General features: G+C 40.7%; 1 protein-coding gene across 7 annotated transcripts in view; it reads right to left on the reverse strand.

Annotated features, from left to right (window-relative positions):
• The window catches only part of MCF2L (MCF.2 cell line derived transforming sequence like), a 178,591-nt gene that overhangs the window by 120,258 nt on the left and 34,251 nt on the right, over positions 1-24,082 (reverse strand). The window contains exon 1 of one of the 7 annotated variants that reach the window (XM_059721060.1): positions 2,794-2,980. The exons of 5 other annotated variants lie outside the window; for them this stretch is intronic. In XM_059721060.1, coding sequence (XP_059577043.1) covers positions 2,794-2,866 — 73 coding nt within the window. In that variant the 5' untranslated portion in view covers positions 2,867-2,980. Of the gene's footprint in view, positions 1-1,899; positions 1,994-2,793; positions 2,981-24,082 lie in introns of those variants that run through there. One more of the 7 variants, XM_059721061.1, reaches the window with a different exon arrangement.

The raw sequence follows: 24,082 nt of genomic DNA on the forward strand, positions 1-24,082 counted from the left end.
CATATCCCAAAATGAATGCAGCACAGCAGCCTTGAGATTGAGTTGGGCACACAACAGTAAGCTTTGCTTCAGGCATGATTGTGTTTGCTTACCAGATTTCAAGTTCCAGTGACCTCATAGGTAAACGTGCTACAGAAGCTTACATGAGATCAGAAGTGCTTTTGTTTTCTATTCCCTTTCTTTACTGAGAATTGCTAAACCATTTTTGTTCAAATGAAAATTGACTAAACTGTTACTGGGCAGAAAAAAAAGTGTGTTAAAAAAAGCATCTTACAAATTGACAGATGCAAGTAATTGAATAGAAACATATGCAACCTAAACTATAGATAGAAAATGATCTGTAACAACTTTAAATAGGGTAAAAAAGGATAAAAAGTTAATTTATTTAGATTTGTGTGCCTCAGCGACCTGAAACATTAACAAAATCCACTTGACAAGTGCAGTCTTTATCATGGAACAGTCTACGATAGACCTAGGTAGCAAAGACTAAAGAGAGACAGGACAACATTTACAGGACGCTAAGAAAGAAAAAACAAAACAAAACAAAATTAAAATACCAGAATGAGATAGCTTTAGAAAAATACTGGTTTTGAAAGAAAGCTTTTAAGTTGGTTGTTACCTACAGTGTTCACAACTATCCTGGAAGTTACTTCCCATGTCAAAAATTCAGGCCCTATGAGGACACAGGCCCCTCACCTGGCTGCCATTCTGATGGCAAGTCTCACATGGTTGCAATACGATGGCTCTGGCCAAAATCCTACATCGTATTGAGCTGTTCTCACAGTAAGAGAAATGACAGGGTTTGGTTTGGCTTTGCTTTTTGCTGTAAGAATAATGGCTTTGAATCAACTCTAGATGTTGAGGTACAGCAGGAATGGACAATTTATGGCCAGTCCCAATATGCAACTCTTATCTCCTATAGCTGTTGCCAATAATTGACAAACATCAATTTTGGTTCCAATTTGGACTTGGTCATATCTAAAGCATCTAGGGCTTTGTTCTGATTTGAAATATATAGGAATATGGCCTACTCATGACCCCAATCATCTGAAGACTATTCCCTCTTAGTTTTTTTTTCCCCATGTAGGGAAGAAGGACCCCTCCACACCGTCCTGTTAGCAGCTCCTATGAAGAGAAACTTATTATCGGTATGGAGCAGAAATGTGTGGCAGGCACCAGCTTCAAAGCCTGGCAACCAGCCTCCAGTACTGTAGTATTACTGAAGTTAAATACTGCTATTTTCTTATTTTTAGACTGAGCATAAAGATTTGCCTGAAGTCACACAGGATAGTCTGGAGTCATAACAAATATGCTGACAGTAGCTACGTATCCAAGATCAGAACTAAATCCTAGTTCAAATCAAAAGCAAGGCAATTCAATCTGACATACCAACAAGTTATGCATTTTGTCAAATCTGAATCAAATCTCACCCGCTAAGAAAGCTCAGAAATAAAGTGCAGAAGTATACAATGTATTATTTTATAATTGGCAACTCAAACTTACAAATTTAATTAATGCAACACTGTCATGGTTACGTTGAATAAATGATCATTTTGTAAATGTTCTTATTTTATATGAGTTAATTGACTGTACAATATAAAACATGTTATACATAAGGCAGGTTCTTAACTATATTCTTCTCCAACTGAACATGAATGCATATAAATACCAACAATTCCATCTCATAATGAATAATTCCCCTAGCTTTTTAACCTTGCTAGCCTTACCTTTCTTTAGTCCTCCTTTCATCTCCTCTACACAGAATGACTTACAGCATACATCTCTGTATCAAGCACAGTAATATGAACTGCTACTGAGAAGCAGAGGACACAGCAGATGCTTGTATGCTGCTTAATTAAATTAGTTATTCTAAACAAAAAAGCTCCCACTTACACATACCTGCTTCACCCAAATATGACATTTCAAAAGGCACAATGTTGGAATGTATACCACCTCATCAAGCTGCTGCCCTTAATCTGGTATACTCTGCAACACTCATGCATACCAAGTAACAGAAAACAGAACTGGAAATGTGAACTGAAGCAACAGAATAAGGAAGCAATTTTTGGTTGTCACCATTCCACAAGACATGCTTTCAGTTCTGCAAGGGACTATAGCTGCCCTATTTAGACCAAATAATATCTCTACTGTTTCGTTTACTTCTTAACAGAAAGAAGGTTTCTACAGAAAGCCTGAACTGAAGGAATTTAAGAAATAGTGTATTTTATGTGGCATCTCCCATACTAACAATTTTGGGATGGCAAATGCGCTGTATTTTCCCCCTCTTATTGTTGATAGAGATCTTTGTTAGAAGCCCTGTACAACACATTATATTGAAAGTTACCAATGAGACAAAATAGTCCAAATATGAAAAAATGACTCTTTAAAGCAGTGATCCCTTTCCTTCAAGCTGCTCCAGTGACCCTAAATCGCCATAAATCACTGGTTAAACCTACCTTTAAGAAAACACATTACTTCTAAAGATTTAGTTGATAATTTTGATGTACTGTGAAGTACATCAAAGAAAAGATGCAGTGTAGACAGTTATGTGCAACACAAATACTAAACGTATTTATATATGTATATGAATAACCATATTTATGCATTCGCTATACATACTGAGAAAAAAACCCCAAAGAGGTCAACTCCTACCCTTACACTCTGCACCCGCATCACACTTTCCTTGCTAGGATAACTTTATCTGCCAAAGTTACTGGGTAACATGTAATTTAAATGCAATTAAGTCATTAAGGGAGGGGGAAGGGGGAAAACAAATATAAAAGCGAGACACACCTGTACTGTTCTTCAAAAGGATCCACAATTCTGCAATATCCTGGTACAGCAGAGACATCAGACTTAAGGTCATATTGCCACAAATCAATTTGGTGCAAAGTAGTCCCGTAGACAGTGACCTATTTATCTGTAAGCCTGCCTTCTCAACACAAAGGAAGCATAAAACTCCATCCTTCCGTCAAAGACAAGCGACACAGGACACAATACCTTTCTTCAAATTACACGCAAAGCAAGCGTGCCTTTCAACAGGACCCGAGGTCCACCAAAGGGTTAGCTGCTCACTGGCTACACACTACTTTGTTTTATTGTTTGAAGAAAAAGGGACACCTTTAGACTTATTTTATTTGCTCAGAACATGAACACATTCACTGTTCAAATACTGTCAAAATAAGAACACGTTTAAAAATTAATTATAGCTGTGTTACTGTTGCATGTCAAAAACCTCCCTTTAGGAGCCCTATTTTAAATAAATGGTAACCTATCAAGTATACCCATCTTTTTTCTCCCTCCACACAAGGAAATTTACTGTCCAACAGACAATTGTCTTATCTCAATGAGCCTTCTGACTAGAAAATTCCTTATAATTTAACTTGATACATATATTTAACAGGGGAATCTCCTCACCCTTGTTTCTTTGAAATACACTAAAGATATTTCACTCAGTGGTAGCTGTTCCTGCTGAAAGCACAGAAGTCCATCAACTGTGGTGCAGAGAGGCTTTTCTAAAAAGCATCATGTTACATTTAAAGTCATATTACTTGAATGGCCACAAGGCTATATATATTTTAAAAAGACACTTTCAATCAGATCAGCTACAACCAATTATTCTTCAAGACTTTCCACATACTGCTGCTTTTGCAGTCTTGTTTTATCTGATCCTTTAACGTAATCGCTGAATGCTAAATTATCTGTGAACTAAGGGTTTCAGTTATAATAAATCACTGGACTTCTTCAGGGCCTTCCATTTGGAAATCTTAAAGCTCTTGACAAATATTGACGAATTAATCTCCATGCCACTCCCATAAACTAGGTAAACACTGCTGTAGTGCCACACATGTGGAAGTTGCGCCAAAGAGAGCGAGTGACCTGCTCTAGGTCACATATCTGTGGCAAAAGTCACAACAAGAACATACATCTCTTGTACAAGCTCACACTCACTCTCAAAGTTTAAGAAATTTCTACAGCTTGCTACCTCTTATCAGCTTGTAGGACAGAATTCTTGACCCAATGAATGAACTCCTATTTCCCCATACATCACTTGTAGTTACAACAATCTTATTTGTTCCTGAAATTCAAGGTAACCTCAGGGGAAAAAAAAACAACCCTCCCCCTCTTCCCTATAAGGACAGTCAAATCCTCCTATCAAAAACCAAATGGTTACCGAAGCCAAGTGGTCTATCAGGATGGAACGGTTAAGGTATATTACTTTCTGTTGCCAAGGGCATGCAAAGGAGCATTGTGTCTGGTATCATACCTAATCACCTTTAAACTTCCTAGTCTGAATAAGCAGGTAGCCAATTACAAATGGATTGACTGGGGGGGGAGGGGGGGGCGTTGTATACAGCATTAGTGCTTGGAGCAAGACTTCAATTCATGCTGCTGGGGCTGTAACAAGAAGCCCTAACTGTGCTGCCACCCTGTTACAGTAGACAGCCTTCTAGCAACCAGAAATCCCATTTATCTTATAATTTACAACATTCACATGCACATGCTGCCATTTAACATCTCCGCTCAGATGCAATAGTTAGTGGAGTGCTGAGTACATGGGGGTCTGAGGGCCCTGCCCACCCCCCCGTGAACACTGCTGTCACCTGAAATGCATAAATTTTTCCATATGTCCATCATCTTAGCCCTCCCCCACCCCCCTTTGGCAAAAATAAAAGTTAGCACCTACAATAGCTAGTATGAATTCTCAGCATTATGCTTGACTGATTAAACCAGAGGTGTCAAGCATATGGCCATTTTATCTAGCCCATGGGGCTCCCAGAGATGCAGGGGTGGGACAAGTAGGGGGCAGGCCGTGCCACAGGATTTGGAGCTATGGCAGCCTCGTTGGGAATGACTTTCAGTGGTAGTGAGGGTGAGCAGGGTGGATGAGCAATAGCTATACCAACCCAGCTTCATTTATCTTGCAGCTGCTCACACCACTGCTATTACTATCTGCCCCTGACCCACCTCCAGGTTTGGATCTGACTCAGTCAAAGGAGTTTGACCTCCTGAATGAGATGATTCTTATTACAAGTAAAAGGAGCTATGATGCAAACCCCATTCCACCTGTTGGAAATCCATGTGCAATCTAGTTCCAACTTACTTAAGTGCCTGAAAAACTGTTCAATTCAAAACCATGGGTAGGTCCTGCTCCTGCTCACCATTGATTTCATCCTGTAAATGATGTTATACAAGTAGTCACATTAGCAATTTTTTAAGGGACTTGAGCAGTGTGGAACTGAATCACACTTGGGTTTCCACATAGATGTAGCCACCTAACAGGACAAATAGAATCTGTTGTACAGTATGCTGAAAATTTCCTCTTTTCCAAAAATTTATAATTACACACAAGTCATGATATTCCTTCTACACTTGCAGGGAAGAGGGAAGACATTGTGGCTGCCTAGAAAGAAACCACAATGAAGTGAAAGAAGAACTATATCATTGTCACAAAAGCAGAGATCTGTATCCCTCACCCTAATGACTTCAGCAAGACATTTATAAATGCACAGGGACCTGACACTGACTTGGTTGTTGTTCTTCCAAATTATGTTCTGTCCTTAAGACACCCCAACCTGAGTTATGTTAACTGTACTTAATCCTACAGTAAAAAGTAGGAATGAAATGTAAATATGTGCAGAGATTAGCATTGCCTTTTCTCTGAGTCCTCTTAGGTTATAAGAAAGGGAGACCATCTCAGCACAGACAAGGATTTTATCCACACATTTCAGAGTACATGAATTCTGATTCAGAGGAGACTGTAGAGCTAAAAAGAAAAAAAGCTTCAGGAAGGAGGAGAATATCAGTTTGATAGTAATTAAATTCCCGAGGCTAGATTCATAAAGAGATTTAGGCTGGATTTATGCATCCAAATCTAAAATTTAGATCTTCAAAACCTCTTCACATTTACAGGCATGTCCAGAAGCATCTCAGTCTTGACATCATTTGATGCCTGCCTGTCCTAAACCCCATGAACATCCACAACCTCGGTATTGTCCTCTATGCTACTCGTAGGCCTCAGTTCAACAAGCACTCTCAAAGTTCACAGTGACACTACCGAAGAGAGAGACAATATTGGGGAAAAGCTGACTTGGAGAGATTTGGAATGTGGAAAGTGAAGGTTTTGTGGTTTTATTTTTAAGATGGTCCCCAAGGGCTAGGGACAGATATTACACAAACTGGTACTAGTTTCAAAATGGCTGAAACTGGTTTAAGATAAACCTGGTTGAATGTAGTATCAGACAACTAATTTGGGTCAAACTGGTTTATGCAGTGTCTGTCCCAGACCCCTTCCTCTTTGAAGTTAAGCCAGAGTCCTCCAGTATCCCAGATGCTCCAGAGACAGTGGCTGGCTCCATCCCTCTGCTCCCTAGCCAAAGCTCTGGGGGAGACTGCAGGCACAGCAGGGTCTGCTTGGCTCCCCCCTGCCCCATCCCCGCTAGCTGCTCAAGCAGGGATCCCTCCCTGCCTCCTTCCCATCTCCCACATCATGGACCCCAGCCCTACAGACCATGTGGTAAGCTAGCTAGTGCTGAGAGGTGGCTGTGTGTTTATCTCCATTTTCACTGGGACAGGTAGACAGAACAGTATCCACTTAAGGCTTTTTGAAGCCAATCAACAGGTAGCTGGTAATGCCCCTCCATTCCTTCTTTGGAAAAAGCTGTTTAAGAAGATTTTCAACTAATGAGAGGGGCTTTTGTTTTGATGATGGGATGATAAACACCGGTTTGCAGCCCTTTCAGGTTTGCAGGCAGGGAGAGGGAGATTGAAAAGCTCAGTATCATCAACAGATGCGTGCACTGCACCACATCCCCTACCCACTTTGCCTCAAAGTGTGAGGTCGGGGCTGGGGGCAGGCAGCTTTCCCACCTCTTGAGCAGTGAGCTGGGAAAAGCCTGGGACAGTGCAGGCCAGGGTTGGGGTTTACACCCCTCCCTAGTCAGAGCATCCTGCCGGGGCCTGGCCACACCCCCCCCCCATCTCAGCAGTACATAAGAGCTGTTCTAGCACCCCCTGGCTTCTAGCCTGAGCCACTGCAGGCATGTGCCTGCATTTCTGGAATGAAAAGGAAATGTCTATTCACCTCCAGAATGGTTCAAGCTTTGCAGGTTAGACCACATCACGCATTACACCTAGGATGGGTTAACTGCCCTTAAAATGCAAAAGTCTATGAGTTCAAGCAGTAAAACAGGTGCTAAGTGTGATCTTATCAAACTTACAACTTTTGGTGGAGGGTATATCACTAGATTATATTAAGTAACACATCCAGCTATCATTGGACTGCTCCACAGAGACAATAGGAGTTTAAGATTCTTGTGTAGTGCAGGGACTGGGACTGACAAACAGCTGATTGTTGCTAGATCTGATTCAAGGCTGCTTGTGGTAGAGGCCTGGCTCACCCCATAGATCCAGTGGCAGATGTGGCACTCGCCCAGGCTCCCCATGCCTCCCTTGACCAGTCGTCTCTAGTGGCAGAGATGTTGATTGCCCCAGTGTGCCAGAGGCAGGAGTTCCCAGGGTCAGCATACAGTGTGGAGGGTACAGGCTCTAGAATTTGGGGAGGAGGGGGGGGGGGTGACAGATTGTGAGCTGTGGCAGGGTCAGCTGGGGGAAGGAGGGACAGAGCTAGCCGCGACCCTGTCTGCAGCATGCCAAAAATCACTGTAAGCATTACCTGCTCAGAAAACATTCTAGCTTTTAATGAGGCACGATGCTGCTTACTATGATCCAAGTAAAACACATGGAGCATCCCATGTAACAAGGCCCTGATCTGACATGCCATACCACATGTCCATAAGGTCATTTGTGTAACACTGTGGAAGTGTGTTGTTTTAGAGGAGAAAAAGTGCATGAAAATCATGTTTGGCAGAGTGTATAAAAATAAACCAAATGCATTCTGGCTTGTGCCTATGACAATGAACGGCACAGAAGCATCTATAACAGAGATTAAGTAAATTAATGCATCATCTCTTGCAAACTGTAATTTAGTTTAATTGACATGTTAAAACAAAAGAATTCCTACTTATTTAAATGTTATTTTGAATGAGCTGTGATGGCCTTTCAGAAAAAGCAAACAGCAGAAATATTTATTCCTTAAACCACTAAGCAAAAATAATTTGCAGTTATAGTTATACAGTTTACATCAAAAGGACCCCCAAAGCACTTATGGAAAGGTCCATTTTTATAGTCTTGTGCTAAGGAATCTGCTGCACAAACCATTTTTTGATCAGCTCGCATGTATCAAACTATTTGCCAAACATTGACAAGAGCAAGAGAACTGATGCATCTTGTCAGCTCAAGACAGGAAAATATTTTTCAAACTTAGCTGCTTAGACATACCAGCCAGGTCCCTTATTGCATCTAGGTTTGAATTTAAGCTGTGCTTAGTCAAAATTCAGTCATAAAACATGAACAAATTATTGTTTTTTTGGCAGAAGCACAACTCAGCCCGATTGTCAAGGGAGCAGTGAACATCAATATTTATTTCAATACTTTCAAACGTAGAGATCACTGTTAACTGGTAGGATGAAATCTACAGTAATCTATATTTTTCTAATGCTACTATGATACTATACTGCATAGTATTACAGTATATACAAAGTTATCAAACAACCATAAATTAGAACAAGGGTCCCTAACCTGTGGCATGTGTGCAAGTGGCATGGGCAGCATCTGTATGTTACACCGCAGATCTGGGGAGAGAGAGGCAACACAGTGGCAGAATGGGCATGGAGCAGAAAGCAGAACACCAGATTGGGCATGGGACAGAGATCAAAGCAGTATCCAAGGAGTAGGTTGGGCAAATCTGTGGCATGCCTGCAAAAATGTTGGCCCCTAGTGACTTCAAAGGTTAAGCAAGCAATGCTTTGCTAGGTAAAGCAACAAAGTCCTTGAGGATGACTCGTATTATAGCAATACAACTGTTTTTTCCGAAGAACGTACATTCTCTCACACTGCTAACACATACCTGAAGAATGAGGTAAAGGGCTATTTTAGGGACCATGCTTTCTTGTTCCAGGTTCACAAAAGGGGCGGGGGACGGGGGGGGAAGATGCTTGCATTAGCACTAAGGAATAATCAGCCTCCAGTTTTTATAGTACAGAAAAAATCCTTAGCTGTTTCAAGATGTGCAAGTCATGCTTCCAAATCCAGGTAAGGTTCTGAGATATATATAAGAAATTCTTAATATTCAATCCCTGACACATCAAGGGATCCTATTTTTGTCCCAGCATCTCTCACATAAGTAGATAACCAACAAGTAATTAAGTGCAGGAGAATATGTAATTAAGTGTAATCCTTGCTGCAAGATTTTAAAAGAGCTCTCAAAATAGGCAAAGAGCTCTCAAAATAGGAAACTTCTTCATCTGAAGGTTACATTTAGCTGCGTGAGACCTGATGAAAACTGAGGGCCATGGGACAAATGGCTTTAACCTCTCTCGACTGCATTTTGTCCACATACTGTACCCTTGGGATGATGTTTCAAGGTCATTAAGAATGGTGTATAAAAATGTCTGCAGCTCAGGGTGGCCACTAAAAATGCAATGAAGCAAAACACTAGGTAGGACTCATACAACTCTGTGCCTCTCCTTGGGAATCATCAAGGGATGACTTTTCTTCCACTAACATGCTCAACATCCTTCTGACATGCATCCCTACCTCATACATAAAGGATGTCAAACCCGCTGGGCTCCACAGATAGTTTATCACAGGGATGAAAGAGCAGCAAGAAGTAGTAGCAGCAGCAACTGAATACTTTAATTAGAGGGAGACAAGACTGAATGGAAGGAAACAAGTTCACTGATGGTCTCAAGTAGGAGTCTGAATTGCAAATACAGTCGAGTGAAGAAATCCTTTGCTGCGGTGGCAGTGGGTCTGGAAGCCAAGTAGAAGGCACAGAAAAGAAGTGGCAGCTGTGTTAACTTGCAGTGGAACAGAAAGTATAATGGAAGCTGCAGCAGGAGTTAAGGGGTGGGTAGGAGGAACGACAGGGAACTTGAGACAGAAAAAGCAAGGCTAATAAAGACACTGATTACACACACAGACGCACACATTTCGAGAAGACCCCCCCCACCCCAACAAGCAGAGAAGACAGATCTGTTAAAGAAAATGCTGCTTCACTCCCTCACAAACAGCTACACTCATGAAGCAAGTTAATCAAAATGCAAAGAAAAAAACCTATCAGTAACAATGGATACTATGTGGTGGCTCTCCACACAAGCAAGATTACAATCCTCCTAGTTTTTATAGAATAATTACACATTCAGAAACCAGAAGAGCTTTTAAGTTGGTACTTATTTTGTTGGAACCAGATAGATCATCATTATCCAACACTCAGTAACACTGGTGAGCACAAATATAAGGAGCAGTGCAGCTGTCTACATCAAAAATGGTGAAAGAAAAACCCCAAACCAAACAAACTTCAGAGCCACAATCCTTTGCCTCTCCTTGACACATATTGTAAAATTCATTTTAAGGATGGGTTTGGACAAGGCAAGTGAAATATGATGGTCAGGATTAGGAGACAGACATTCTAGGTTTCAATCCCATATCTAAAACAGATTTTAGTTATAGCTTTTGGAAACATGATCTGTGGCCCAGTTCTCAAAAGATGCCCATCACTCTTAGCTGCTATTCAATCAATCCAAGTTTAATAGCATTTAGCATCTACAGCTTCTCAGCCTTAGTTGCCAGGCACCTTTAAAATGCTGATTATGGGTTCAATTCTAAATCTAGTGCTTGGACTGCCAGAATGCTTAAGTTTTACCAGGCCATGTGCCTATAACAAAACTGAAGGGTAGTCACCAAGGCAGCTGCCTCTGCGTGTGCGTGTGATGGGAGGAAAAGAAAGGGGCAAAAATAGTAATCACCACAGTGGCATCTTGAGCTCTGCGTAAGTCCTGAAACTGGCTACGCAGCTTCTAATGTTTTGGGAAACCATATCTGAATCCTTCCTACTACAGGCCCTCCGCTTTTGAAGATGGTAGTAGGCTCTGAAAGAACACACCCCTACAAAAAAAGAAACAAAACCAAAAACAGACAAAAGCAAAAACAAAAGCAAAAACACCCATGGAAGGCTTATGGGGACCTCTACTTCTACAGAGAAGTAGAGGGTGGCAAATGAATATAGTTAAGCCCATATTCCAGCTGATCCTCAGGGCTAAGTATAGACACTCAGACAGTCAAAAAGCCCAAGGCTAAAGCTATTCAACTTTTGTAGGGTAGTCTGAGCTGCATAGATTGATCCAATAAGCAAGTGAACAAACATTCCCTTTGGATTCTGGAAATGCAGCCACATGCCTGCAGTTGCCCAGGCCAGAAGCCAGGCAGCACTAGAGCACGCCTCCCTGCTCCACTGAAGCCAACAGCTTGGACAAAGACTAGCCTAACCACCTTGCAGAGAAGGGTTTGTGAGGGAGGTGCAAAGCATCCTGGGATGCTGGGGGACTGAGTTAACTTGAATCTGGGAGGGGATCTGGGACAGAAGTTCAATAAACCGATTTAACCTAAATCGGTTAAGTCTAGTACTATATCTATCCAGGGTTATCTTAAAATGGTTTCAGCCATGTTGAAAGCAATTTGTGCACGCTGAACTTCTGTTGTGTTACAAATTTTAAATGGTTTCTAATCATTTATACCTGTTTGTGTAACTTCTGTCCCTAGTTAGGAAGATCTCCCTTCAGGTCCAAGGGCCACAGCTCACTTTCTTCCACATAAGGAAAAAGAATTAAAATCTTCACCCCTAAATGTACAGGAGTACAAACAAGATCAGAACAACTTTAACCTAAAAAAACCAAGCTGATGCTAACTGCCACTACACACCATGGAGCCGCAAAAAACAAGATCAGCTGGAAGAGTTTCCCCCCTTCTTTGCAGACACAGCCTTTATTAAAAATATAGCTATATCATCTGTATCTATATGTTGTAACCCATACCATCCTTTAGCATGGATTACCATACACAGCCAAATCAGAAGCCTCTCACAAACCTGAAAATATTTCACATTGGTCTCTGGACCTTATAACAAAGAAGATTCGCAGCAGGTGTCCCCATGTCTGTTCACTGTGAAGCAAACAGGAAGCATATCCTCACCCAATGGAAAAAAAGTCAGTTCATGAGAGATAATCACCCTAGAACTGCCACCATTTTTTTTCTTTTCAAGTTTCCTGTGGTGTTTCCTGCACAGTGCAGAATGGAAGTGCAGACATCCAGCTTTTTTTCCCGCCTAGGCTTGAGCTTTAATTTTCCACATTACAAACTATTTGCATTATTACTCTATTTACTCTTAGGCTAGGTGCAATGGGATGGGCAGTTATTGGTGCAATTCAGGGGGCAAAACAGACTCAGATGAGCAGTCTGTTTAGTCACTGGCTTTAATTTTGTCACGCAACGTTTTACAGCAGACATCAAAATCCTCGTAGCCCATCCTTTCCAAATAATGAGTAATTAACATAACATATTACCAATAGAGGAAGATAATTGTGCATGCCTGTTCTAATTACAAAGAAAGATGCAAGATCTCATTGTTAACTACCATAACATTTCCTAACCACGTGATTAGCATTTTTAAATTAAGATTGCGTGTGTAAAGCAAAACCAGGGAAACTTTTGCAGATTTTTGGTAAGAACCACAGCCAGAACCCCTCCCCCGGTCTCTCTTTTGGGTTGTTGGTTTCTTCTGCAGTGCAGATGCTGTCCCCCCAGTGCTGCAGGAGTGAACTGAAAGTCAAAGAGCAAATTCCACTAGATCCAACACAGTCACTGATTTAGCTAACGTCCATATGGCTAATGTAAGACAAGTCTCAGACCCCACTTTCTCTTCTTCCTTCCTGGTGGAGTCTCTACAAAAACTTGATTTTAGCATTTGCACCTGTTCTAGCATTTCACCATTTAAAAAAATAAACAAACTCAGTGATACCTGCTGTATCAGAGCTAGTGAAATAAGAAATGTTTTATTTCACTACTCTGTTAACTATTTCCACTGCCTTTTTCTTGTTGTCATGATCAAGATCACAATGCTTTAGACCCAGAGAAAGAGAAGAGAAACAAACAATTTGCTTTTAGGTTCAAATTAAAAACAAAATGGAAAATGAACTACAAAGAGCCAGCTTGCTAGAATTGGGTTTGGTTTTTTTTCAGTTTTCTTCATAGCATCTTCTAGCAGAAAAGTAAACAGGATTCTTGTTAGCTTGTAATAAGATACCACACCTTCTCCCATAAACCATATCCGTAATTTAAACCTCCTTTATTTACCGAAGAGTCTCAGCCTAACAAGCTGTGCAAGTTTTTTGTTTTTTGTTTTTTTTTTGTTTTTTTTTTTTTTTTATAGCTAGGCTTGCAGAAATGTACTTCTACCTACTGAATACACCTCTGATAAGTACAGTATTATTAAGTGAGCTTTAAATCTTGCATTTTCACAAGGAGAAAGATACAGCCCAGGTAAACATAAGAATCTGCAGAATAACATGGGGCAGGGGGTGGCTGTAGCAAACAGAAGTTTTTCCATTTCAGTACATATGGATCACTCAAAAAGTGACTTAGTAGCTGAAGTCTCAACTCTTCAACATGAAAAGTGAAAAATTCAACAGGATCTTTTTGTAAGCGGAAGTGGTTGGATGTCCTGGACCAAAATCCCTGCCTCCCAAAAGGTGAAGCAGTGTCTTGCTTGACCTCAACCAGCATTCCTGAACTTAGTATTTCAACAGCACCAAGTGCATCCGTGCAGATTTTTTTAAGGCACACTGGGACCCAAAATAGGCAACATGAGGAGCATAGAGCAGCAATACATGCAGTTGAGCTCAAGGGTCCAAAAGAGAGGGGCAGAGAACTTCTTAAGGCAAAAAGGAAAGAGCAGCAAGATCGTTTGTGGAAGAATATTTCCACACATAGCCCTTCAGTTGACTTATTTGAGGCCTAGGGATATTTTCTCAGGGAACTGAATTTCTCATCAGAACAGGGTTCTTGAAGTACAATAGGGGAACGCGAGGTGGGAGAGGGGTAAAAACACTCTTTTCTTCCCCTTGAGGATGTGTAGATGGTCTCCCACACCTTTTATGGCTTTCTCTTCTTGGAGCATTCCCTCTTTGAGGTGTGATAGAGATGATGCAGATAGTATATATTAGGAAAAAAAACCCCAACAACTCAACCCTCTTTTCTACTGCTTTTTCTGTCAACCTAGAGCAGGATGCCTTCTTTTTACTTTTCCCTGCTTCACTAAACAGATCAAGGTGACTACTGCTCAGTTAAAGCCAAAAAGGAAAAGCTAGTCTCTCAAAGCAAGAAAGCCTGGCTTTGGTTTATCTTTTTTCTCCTTTTCTTGCTCAGTTCAAGAAGGCAGAAGCTCTTACTGTACCTGAGGGGGAAGTAAAGAGAAAATAGTAGCAGTTCTCTTGTCAGCTTGTCCAGAGAGGTATGAACCTGTCAGCTACTTCCTGACAACTGACTAGCACAGAGCCTCAACCAGCCCAGCTGGGGCTCATTTAAGGAGTCACAGGTGCAGGCATAATTGGTCAGGTGCAATCAGGTGATGGAACAAGTTGTTCAGCTGCAGAATCCAGAACTTGAAGTCCATCCTGAGAAACAGTGAAATACTGCCTACCAGCTGCTGGGACATTTACTGGAGCAAGAGTTTCAGATAAAAATGACTCCAACCCAAATCTGTTTAGCAGCACTGACATCATGGTTTTCTGCAGCATGACTCTCAATTTGCATTCATCATAACAAATGAGAAAGTTGGGGTGTCTGCGCACATTTGGCAGTGTGACCCTTGAGTACTCCGTTGCTTCCCCTCTGTCCCCCAACTTGTGCATTAGTGTGGTATGCAGTTTAACACTTTTACTTGCTTAGCTGTTGGCAAGACTAATGTATTACAAAGCATCTCAGTCTGTACCTGATGTTCTGATTCTAAATATAAGTAACAACTTAAGTCTCTTAATGTTTTTACTCTCAAGAATAGGAGGGCCACTCAGATGGTTAAGGGCCTGCAGGTAAGGTCCTATGAGGAGAGATTGAGGGACCTGGATCTCTTCAGCTACCGCAAGAGAAGGCTGAGAGGGGATCTTGTGGTCATCTATAAATTCAACAAGGGGAGGGGGGCAGCAAAGAATAGGAGATACCCTGAGTGATGCTCTGGTAAACAGAATAACTAGAAACAATGGCCACAAACTGACAGAGAGCAGATTTAGATTAGACATCAGGAAGAACTTATTTACGGTAAAGGCTGCCAGAATCTGGAACGGGCTTCGAAGAGAGGAGGTGCTCTCCCCTACCCTGGGGGTCTTTAAGAGGAGACTAGACAAGCACCTGGCTGGGGTCATCTGACGCCAGTGTTCCTTCCTGCCCAGGGCAGGGGGTCAGGCTCGATGATCTACTGAGGTCCCCTCCAAACTTAGAAATCTATGAAGAATCTATTGACTTCTCTGTGAAATTGTATGAAATATGAAATTTCATTTCTACCCAGGAGAACTTTTACAATCTTTTCTCCAATGTCCAATGAAGGGTGTTTCTGCCCAAAAGTTTGCGATTAAAGACCTTTTTTTGCAAAAAAACCTTGTTGGTCTAATAAAAGATATCATCTCTACTATGAGTCATGAAGAATAAAACAAAGTTGTGGAAATGTGCCAGAAATCACATACAAACCAGAACTAAGTTTAAATGCTGCTTTGTCCAGGACACTTCAAAGCAGGAATGCAGTAGCAAAATTTTAACAGGGAGCTCGCACAAAACACTGCTTTCCCAGATAAGGTTTGATTGTGCTCACATAAGGAGAGAGAGGGACTGGTGCATAACTGAAATAAAGCAGCAATCTAACATAGCAACGCCCCCCCCCCCCCAAAAAAAAAATTATGTTGCCAATGTTTATAGCCCTTTGCTCCTGAATCATGTGCTGTGTAAGTTATTAATATTAATTTAAGGATGTATAAAATTAAACTTGTGTAATCTGAAGTTGGGAGTGCAGTAAGTAGCACTGTAGATAGAGTACTAGACTGATTGTCCTGTGTAATGTTAGTAGAAAACATGTTTTCAGGGGTGTCTCTGATGGATAAGACTTAAAACCAAGCACTTGATCACTTGTTATTGTTGAAGATTCCCTGGTGCTGCTCATGGGAGCTGGAGTTTTAACTCCCGTCTCCTAGCCAAATTAGGCTTAGATCCACAAGGAGAGAGCATACAAGGAAGCAAGACTATGTAGGCTAGTGGTTAGGACATTTACCTGGGAGCAGGGAGTCCTGAGTTCTGTTTCCCACTGTCAGGACTGTCTGCCTTAAACCAGGGGTGCGCAACCCCTGGCTTGTGAACCAGTGCCATGTCATCCAGCTGACAGGACTCTCCATGGATCTTACGCAGTCACAAGGGCTGTGGCTCTGTGCACTAGATCAGGTACACAGGGTGACAGGGGCCCAATCCTGGTGTGCAGGGCCCCTGGAGCCTGATCCTGGCTGGGCAGAGGCAGTGCAGGGCTTGATCTGGACCACAGAGCCAAACCTGTGAGCACCATTGCATTAAACTGTCATTGGATAAAGTACAGAGACAGCTGTGGGAGCAGAGATCAGGATTATGTTAGTCACGGCTGAAAGAAACTTGAATTCTTTTCTGCACTATGCCCCAGCTTCAGCAAGAAGGAAGAAAATGCCCCCACCCAGCTCAGCCTCTACCCTGGTGCTTAAGACACCCTCCTTGGTGGTGGGTAACACATTTGAATCCTTTTCAAGCTGAGAAAAGCAATGAACTCTGGTCCCCCACTTTCTGTTGTAATAACTAGATGATTATAAAATGTGCACACCCTCATCGTTTCGCCTTGCTCTATGGCTTTGGATGAAAGTCACTCTTGCTGTTCTTTGGTGCTGAACTTAATCCTGTTGATGTATGTTAGGCATACTCAGAGCACAAATACCAAATTGTGCCCCTGCAGGGGACTCAAGCAAGGACATATACTTTCAGGAACCCAAATTGGCTTAGCAATCATAGAAACAACAAGTTGCTCAACTGTTTTAAGGTGGTGGCCAGGATAGGTAGTGGGGTGAGTGACAGTGGTCTTCAGTTCCTGGGTTCTGGAGCTGTGCCAATGCTGCCTTTGGCAGCCACACTGACAAGCAGGGAAGCTCAAAGAACTTACCATGGATGTGGGGCATAGCTAAAGAGGGGTGTAGCAGCACCTGTCCCACACCCCACACACCTCTGCCTGGATTCACCCCATGGATCTAAGCAAACTCTACTAGCAAAAACATGAGCACCTAAGGACTTTTAGAGGTTTAAGGGGGCCAACTGGGGTTTGGAGGATTGCGCTCCTGGACTTAGATACTTAACATCTGCTTAAGTCCTTTTGTGTATCATGGTCTTAGTGACGTAGACTAGGTGTGTCGAAGATAAGGGCCGCAGGCCGGATCCAGCCTGCAAAGCCAAATCATCCAGCCCCCAGTGCTGACCCTGGCCCATGCTGGATCTACCCTGTGCCCAAGGCCTGGAACATGTGCCACACATTGTGCTTTCCCAGGGCCAGTCCAAGTCCCAAGATCCAGCACCTGTGGTACTCACTTTAGCTGGTCTGGGATGCAAGATCCACTCTGGCCAGTCTGGGACATGTGCTGCACACAGCTCCTGTTCCAGGGCTGGCCACAGCAGGCTCTGGATGTTGCATGCAGGGGAAAGTATCTGTGGGTCTCCCACCATATGCCAGATCCAGGACCTGCTCTGCCCAGTCTGGGACTATGCCACATGTAGTGCCTGCTCCAGCTGGTCCAAGACCTGTGCTACACACAGATCCAGGCTGTGGTGGGGGAGGTAGGTCCATGGGCCACATCTGGCCCATGATCTAGTTCCTGTCTAATAATGATACAAGTAAATCTTTTTTCAATTTGACCCCATAACCCTTATAATTCAAGTTACAAAAGAAGAAAGGCAACCTCCCTGAAGCTATTTGTAAGATAAAATGTGCTGTTTCACTGCTTGAGTTAAAAGAAGATGACTAGATCTATATTCTGCTCCTCTGATAGCTTCTCTGCCACAGGGCATTCTGTTGCGTCTCTGAATTGTCTCATCTGTGAAGCATGACAAGATTTTATAGCAAGAGACATATTTCATCTAGTTGAACTAAATACATTTTGAGGAAATAAATCAGTATTCTTTATCATTATTCAGCACATGCCTCTGAAGTGCTTCAAATGTCTGATTCGATTCAAGCAGCAAATCATTTTATAGGCAAAACTGTGTGCCAAAATTTGATGGTTTTACTTATATCATGGAGTTCGTATTTTCAGGTTTTAAAGAATGACCTCTTCTTATTACATATGAAAAACATTAAAAGCTCCAAAGTGTAATTTTTTCATCACTCAAAAAACAACAACTTGTCAAAAACTATATCTAAAAGAATATTTAAAGTTAAGTTCATATAAAAATCTCAGAAGTACTACCATTACAATTTTATCTAGGAGAAGAAAAGCATAATACATTCTCATAGCTGGAAGTTCAACCTAGATGCTCAAAGAAGATGCAGTCCCTGGCAGCACTGCTATCATCCCTCTTCTGTGTCCCTACTTACCATTATTTACCACTGGATCCTACAGAGGTTGTAAGTACATCAGCTAAATGTGGCAACTTAAAGTGAAAACACCTATTTGTTTTATATCATTATTAAAGCTGAGATTCTAGAGGCTAATTTTCCAGTTGCAGAATTGCAGACAACTTGAGGCTTTAACAAAAATTTAAGAACAATGACATATTTACAATTTTCATCTTGAAACAAGACGAAAATGAAAGACCCATCCAGCTCCTCACTCCCACTCTGTGTAAAGACCGGGAAGCTAATGGGCTCCCACTGTGCCCAAAGAGCCAATGCACTTCGTTGGACCATCAGCTGACAAACATCCCAGGCCTCTGACAAACAAAACCTTCAATTCCTATTTATTCCTATTGAATGTACCTCATCTACTACAGAGATTCAGGGATGATATCTTAGACATCCACAATCCAAACCTGTCACCAGGGTCACAATCACAAATCACAGTCAGTCAATCAGTAGTCTCACACATTTTTTTAAAACAAATTATATTCTTGACTACCCTGAGTTTCCCAGAATATATGGAAATGTGAAATAAATAAATCAAAATCCACAAATCTCAAATACTCAATACATGAATACTCAGATTTTTTGATAAAAGATCTACAAAATTTCTTGGTAAAAGAAAACTATAACAATTCATAGTTTACAATCCAACTGCCTGTTCTAGCTAATTCACACTGGGATCCAAATCCTGCTCAAAGTTATGAGAGACAAATCCAAACCTGATTGAAAAATAAGGCTAAGCTGAGTGTCACTGACACTGATAACGTTCCATCTCAAACAATCTCACCTTTACATGTGGAGGAGGGAGAGGAGGAAGGACAAGAACATTTTGAAGAGCCCTATATGAAAGTCCTCTTAGCATATAAAAAGTAACCCCCAAAATACACTTTAACCTCTCACTAAAAGGAAATAATTAATTTGCTCAAAAGCAATAACATGTTCTGATTCATGCAGGCAAGTTAACCTAACCTTGTGGTCAATTGTATTAAAGATTGGGTTTTAAAAATAAAATATCAACAGATTTTTTCCTATTGAGTTTAGGAAAGCGTCAACCAACATGACTAATGACATAGCAAAACCAAAAATCAGATTGAAAAAATATAAATTGGGTATAATATCATACAAAAAACTATCCAAAACAATCTTTTAAGGGGGTTGAAAAAAGGTCTCTGAATAAGAAGCAAACCCATTAAGGTTGTGTGAATCTTCAACAAACATTTTGGAAAAGAAACAGAAGTATTCCATGGAAATATAAGGGATGGTCTTGTACAATTTTTTTGGTCCAGTTTGAATAAGGATGAAGTAGAAGTCTCATGCGAAAATTTGCTATCTTCAGCCTAGTTTCCCTAACCAAGTTATGTGAACTGAACCTCATAACCTTTGGAAGTTTGTCTAATGTATTTCATAAACATCTGGGGTTTTGTTATCAGTAATTTTGGTAAGAGGAAGTAGTCATGAACCACCACACAATGCATTGCTGTACAGTAAGAAAAGACTTTCAACTAATATACAAGATTGCAAGCAACATGTTAAAACAACACTGTAGATAAGGAACCTCAATAATACTATATTCCTGGTCTGGGAATGACTCTACCCAGATAGTAAATAATGGTTTTGCATATTGTTGACACATTCTCTATAAGAAAAAAAAATGCTATAAAACACTTTAAAAAAAATTTCCAGGTTCATCTTTGATACAGGTTTATATTTTTCAGCAGCTAAGAAAGTACAAAAAGATTAACTACCTATTACATTATTCATCTAGATACTGTCTATTAACATCATTTATTAGGTGAAAATTTAAAAAGTATAGTTACGGAAAGGATTAATCAAATAAAAAGTCTCCATTTTCAAATGTCAAAAGTTGCAGTTATTAGTTTATGGTACATTTCTTTTGGAGAAAGGATTTTCAATGCATACAATTAACAACATATTTTCAAAATGTTTATTGTCAAAACATATATATATATATATATATATATATATATATATAAAAAATACAGATACTGCCACAAATAGGTTTTAGCTCTCTCAAATTTCAACATTAGACTATAAAGGAAATGCACACTAGCAGTAGCAACTCATGTAGCTTTTTTAGGTGAGAAACCAAGATGACAGTTATGTAGAGTTTTCTATTAAACTACTATTGGAACGCTTCAGTGAAAAGTAACATCAGACCTAGAATCCCATTCAGTTTGTTGGAGGGACTGTCAGGCTGGATTAAAATAGCAGCCTGAGAGGCTAGTATCTCAATACTGAAGCCATAAAGAAAGTCAGGCAATATCTTTTCAGTTTCACACAGTAAGCAGCAGAAACTGCTTTTACTGTATTTCTTGCATATACATACATTTCTCACATACAATGCACACTCCAATTTCCAGAAGCTGCATTTTGGGGAGAAGGTACATGTTGTATGCAGGAAAATATGATATATATTTTGTAGGTAGAATTACTTTATATAGATGCTATGTGCCAAGCTGTAGCATTTAAATTTATTTTTATAATTTAAAGACAATATCAGCCCCTGTTATGAACTCTTGGACTATTTAGCCCCCACTGTGAAAATTAATGGAACAGCATGACTGCTGTTATAAAGGAGGCTTTATTTATGAGCTAAAATAAAATTGTACATAATAATTGTCAAGATATTAACACAGCTTCTAAAAGTTCTGCCATTTTTCCATAATTTTGTGTAATGCACCGCATCCTCGTTGTTTGCCTATAAACCACTAACTGTTCTGAGATGCTTTGTAAATTTCCCAAACTGGAGTCTCCCTGGCATTTAAGAAAAAGAGAACAGAGAATATGACTCATATTTTAACAAGTTTGTCAGTACTGGAATAATGTTCAGTCAAAGCTGATCATCTGTTAAAAATAGTGTTAATAACTCAAAATGTAAGCAACTGGGAAACAAAAATAGACACTTGCAAAAGAAAGACAGAATTCTTTCACACATTACAGTTTCTTATTTCTGCTTTTAAACTATTTTCTTATATACTTTCTTATAAAGATTACCAGTGAATTGCTCATTGTATGCAATAGCAAACACAGAAATCCATTGTTCATTTATCCATTTTAGATATTTCTTTTGTTTGTCACGTGTGTCCAACAGTGTCTTTTCAATGCTTCAAAAAGACTAAAAGTTGTTTTCCTCATTTCTGTGAATATTTTACCAATTACAAAATTTTAAATGTTGAAAGTGACATCTACACTGAGACACCAGGAAAAAAAAAATTAATTATAGAAATAAAGCTTGATCCCTCCAGTATCACAAATCAAAACAGTATAGTCTCCAGAAGGTAAAAACTGAGTAAATTAGTAGCACTCAGATAAACTGTTGGATTGGCAGTTCTAGGCAATGTTTTCTGGGTGCTGCAGAAAACATGCAGTTAATGTGACTGAATGTGCTTCAGCTCAATTTGAGCCAGAGTAAGCTAATCCCGACGTCACCATCTACACATGCATTTAAGTGCAGTACTTTGCTGCGGTGTGGGGGCCTTTGCATGTGCCACAAAATTGGCCTTAAAGCAGCTTAAATGTCCTTTTGCAGCGCTTTAATGGTCTTGCTATTTATACGTTTGGCCTTGTATTCCACTTTAATAGCGTTGCTGTTTGCACACTCGGCGGTGTATTCCACTTTAAATTACTTTGGTACGTAGCGGGATAAAACACCTATGAGGTGTTTTAGTTTGCTATCTAACAAAGTGCAACAGTGCACAGCTGAAAGCTGACGTGCTTGGGGCTTGGCGGGCCCTGTACAGCTCAGGGGCTGTAAGACCTGGTGGCAGCCTGTGAAGGCAGCCTCTACTGAAGAAAAAAAAAAAGCAGAGAGCCTGATCTTTTTTTTTCCCCTCCCCAGAGCCTGCCTGCCTAAGCTGTGCAGGGGCCCAGTGCTTCCCTCTGTGGCTGCGGTGCCCCCGGGACTGCCTAGGCTGGATGCCAGTGGGCGGGTGCCACCTGGGGGATCCCCACACAGCTCAGGGACCACTCAGACCACTAGCAGCTTGCCCCCTCCCTTGCTGCCAAAGAGGCATGTAAGGACTGGACCCCCACCCGTGTGTACATGCCACAGGGGTTTAGTTTGGTTTAATTCTCCCTTAATTGAAATGGTGTTTCTAAAAATCTAGTTTCAATTTAGGGAGAACTAAACTGAAGTAAATCCCTGTGGTGTGTACAAGCAGTCTAGGATAGTACTGGTGTCTGACAGGACTATCCTACACCAAAGTAAATGACTCTACTGCATGCTAATTGCATTGCATGTATAGATGGTGACACTTTACTGCACATTAAATTAGTTTAATGCACAGTAAAGCACACATGTAGACTTGCCCTCTGTTTATCAGAGAACAAGCACTAAACAAGTTGCAGTTCTCTAACCATTTCTATATTATTCTATGAATGCTGATTTGGGGCAAGAGAATAAATAGGACTTTGTGGCTTTTGAAATATCGATCTCCTATTTGACTGTATCAAGGAATGCAAATTCTGGTATTAGTTCTGTGATATGCCCACTGTCAGACTAAAAACTGGACTGAGATCAGAGAACCTTTTCTCCTAAGAATATAATAACTATTGAATGGCAATAGCTTTTTGTTGCTACTGGTGATCTAGAGATGAGAAAAAAAACCCATTAAACTCCATTATCAATTTAATCACTTTGCACATGTGAGCCCAAGGACTACAGTTGTGAACCACTGCCTCCTCAAAGTCATGTCACTGCACTTGAAATGAGGCAGTCATTGCAACACTGTAAATTGCACTGAGGTCTATGCTACCTTGGTTACGCTGCTAGGGGCACTCCAGATAGCAAGTGTAAAGCTATATACTAAGAGTCAGTTTTGTGCCATAGTTAACTGAAATGTAGTATTGATCAACTTTCTGCTTAACTGTAAACAATATTAGAAAGAGGTTAAAAGGTTATTAAGTTAAGCCCTCAAAAGCAAGAAATGGAAGAGTTATGGTTGCCTACACAATATTTCTATCACTTGTGCTTCTGATTTCTAACTACTTCCATCCATTCCTATCTCCTATTTATGTATACACCCATCCATCCATGCACCCACCCAGAGAGCATAGACAATTTATCAAACATCACATTATTAAATACTGATTCGGAAATATGCTCAGGTAAGAACATACCACTTTCTCCCATGGGTGTTAGAAAAGCAGAAGGATCCATAACAGGGGTATGTCCCCATATCCCGTTTGGGCTCTGTGTTTTGTATCAGCCTCTGTCTTATAGGTCTGAGAAATGAGAAAACCTTCAGCTTGGGAGGAGGAGCCTCCTTCTCACAAAATATGCCCAGGTATCTCTGCCTTGTTTGCTGCAAAAATTTGGGAATGGAGGAAGGGTCTCAGACTGCTTTGTTCTGGTACTTACCTCTGCAATTGCTCTTTGCTTTTCCAGGCTTTACTGTTCCTCATAAGGCTCTAAACAGCAACAGGACAAATGATCCAGTCTTTATGAAATGAAACTGTTAGAAACCTATTTTTGTTTTTTAACTAAAAAACTTAGGTCCTAAA

This window comes from Alligator mississippiensis, chromosome 1 (genome assembly GCF_030867095.1).
Source record: "Alligator mississippiensis isolate rAllMis1 chromosome 1, rAllMis1, whole genome shotgun sequence".
NCBI classification, from domain to species: domain Eukaryota; kingdom Metazoa; phylum Chordata; order Crocodylia; family Alligatoridae; genus Alligator; species Alligator mississippiensis.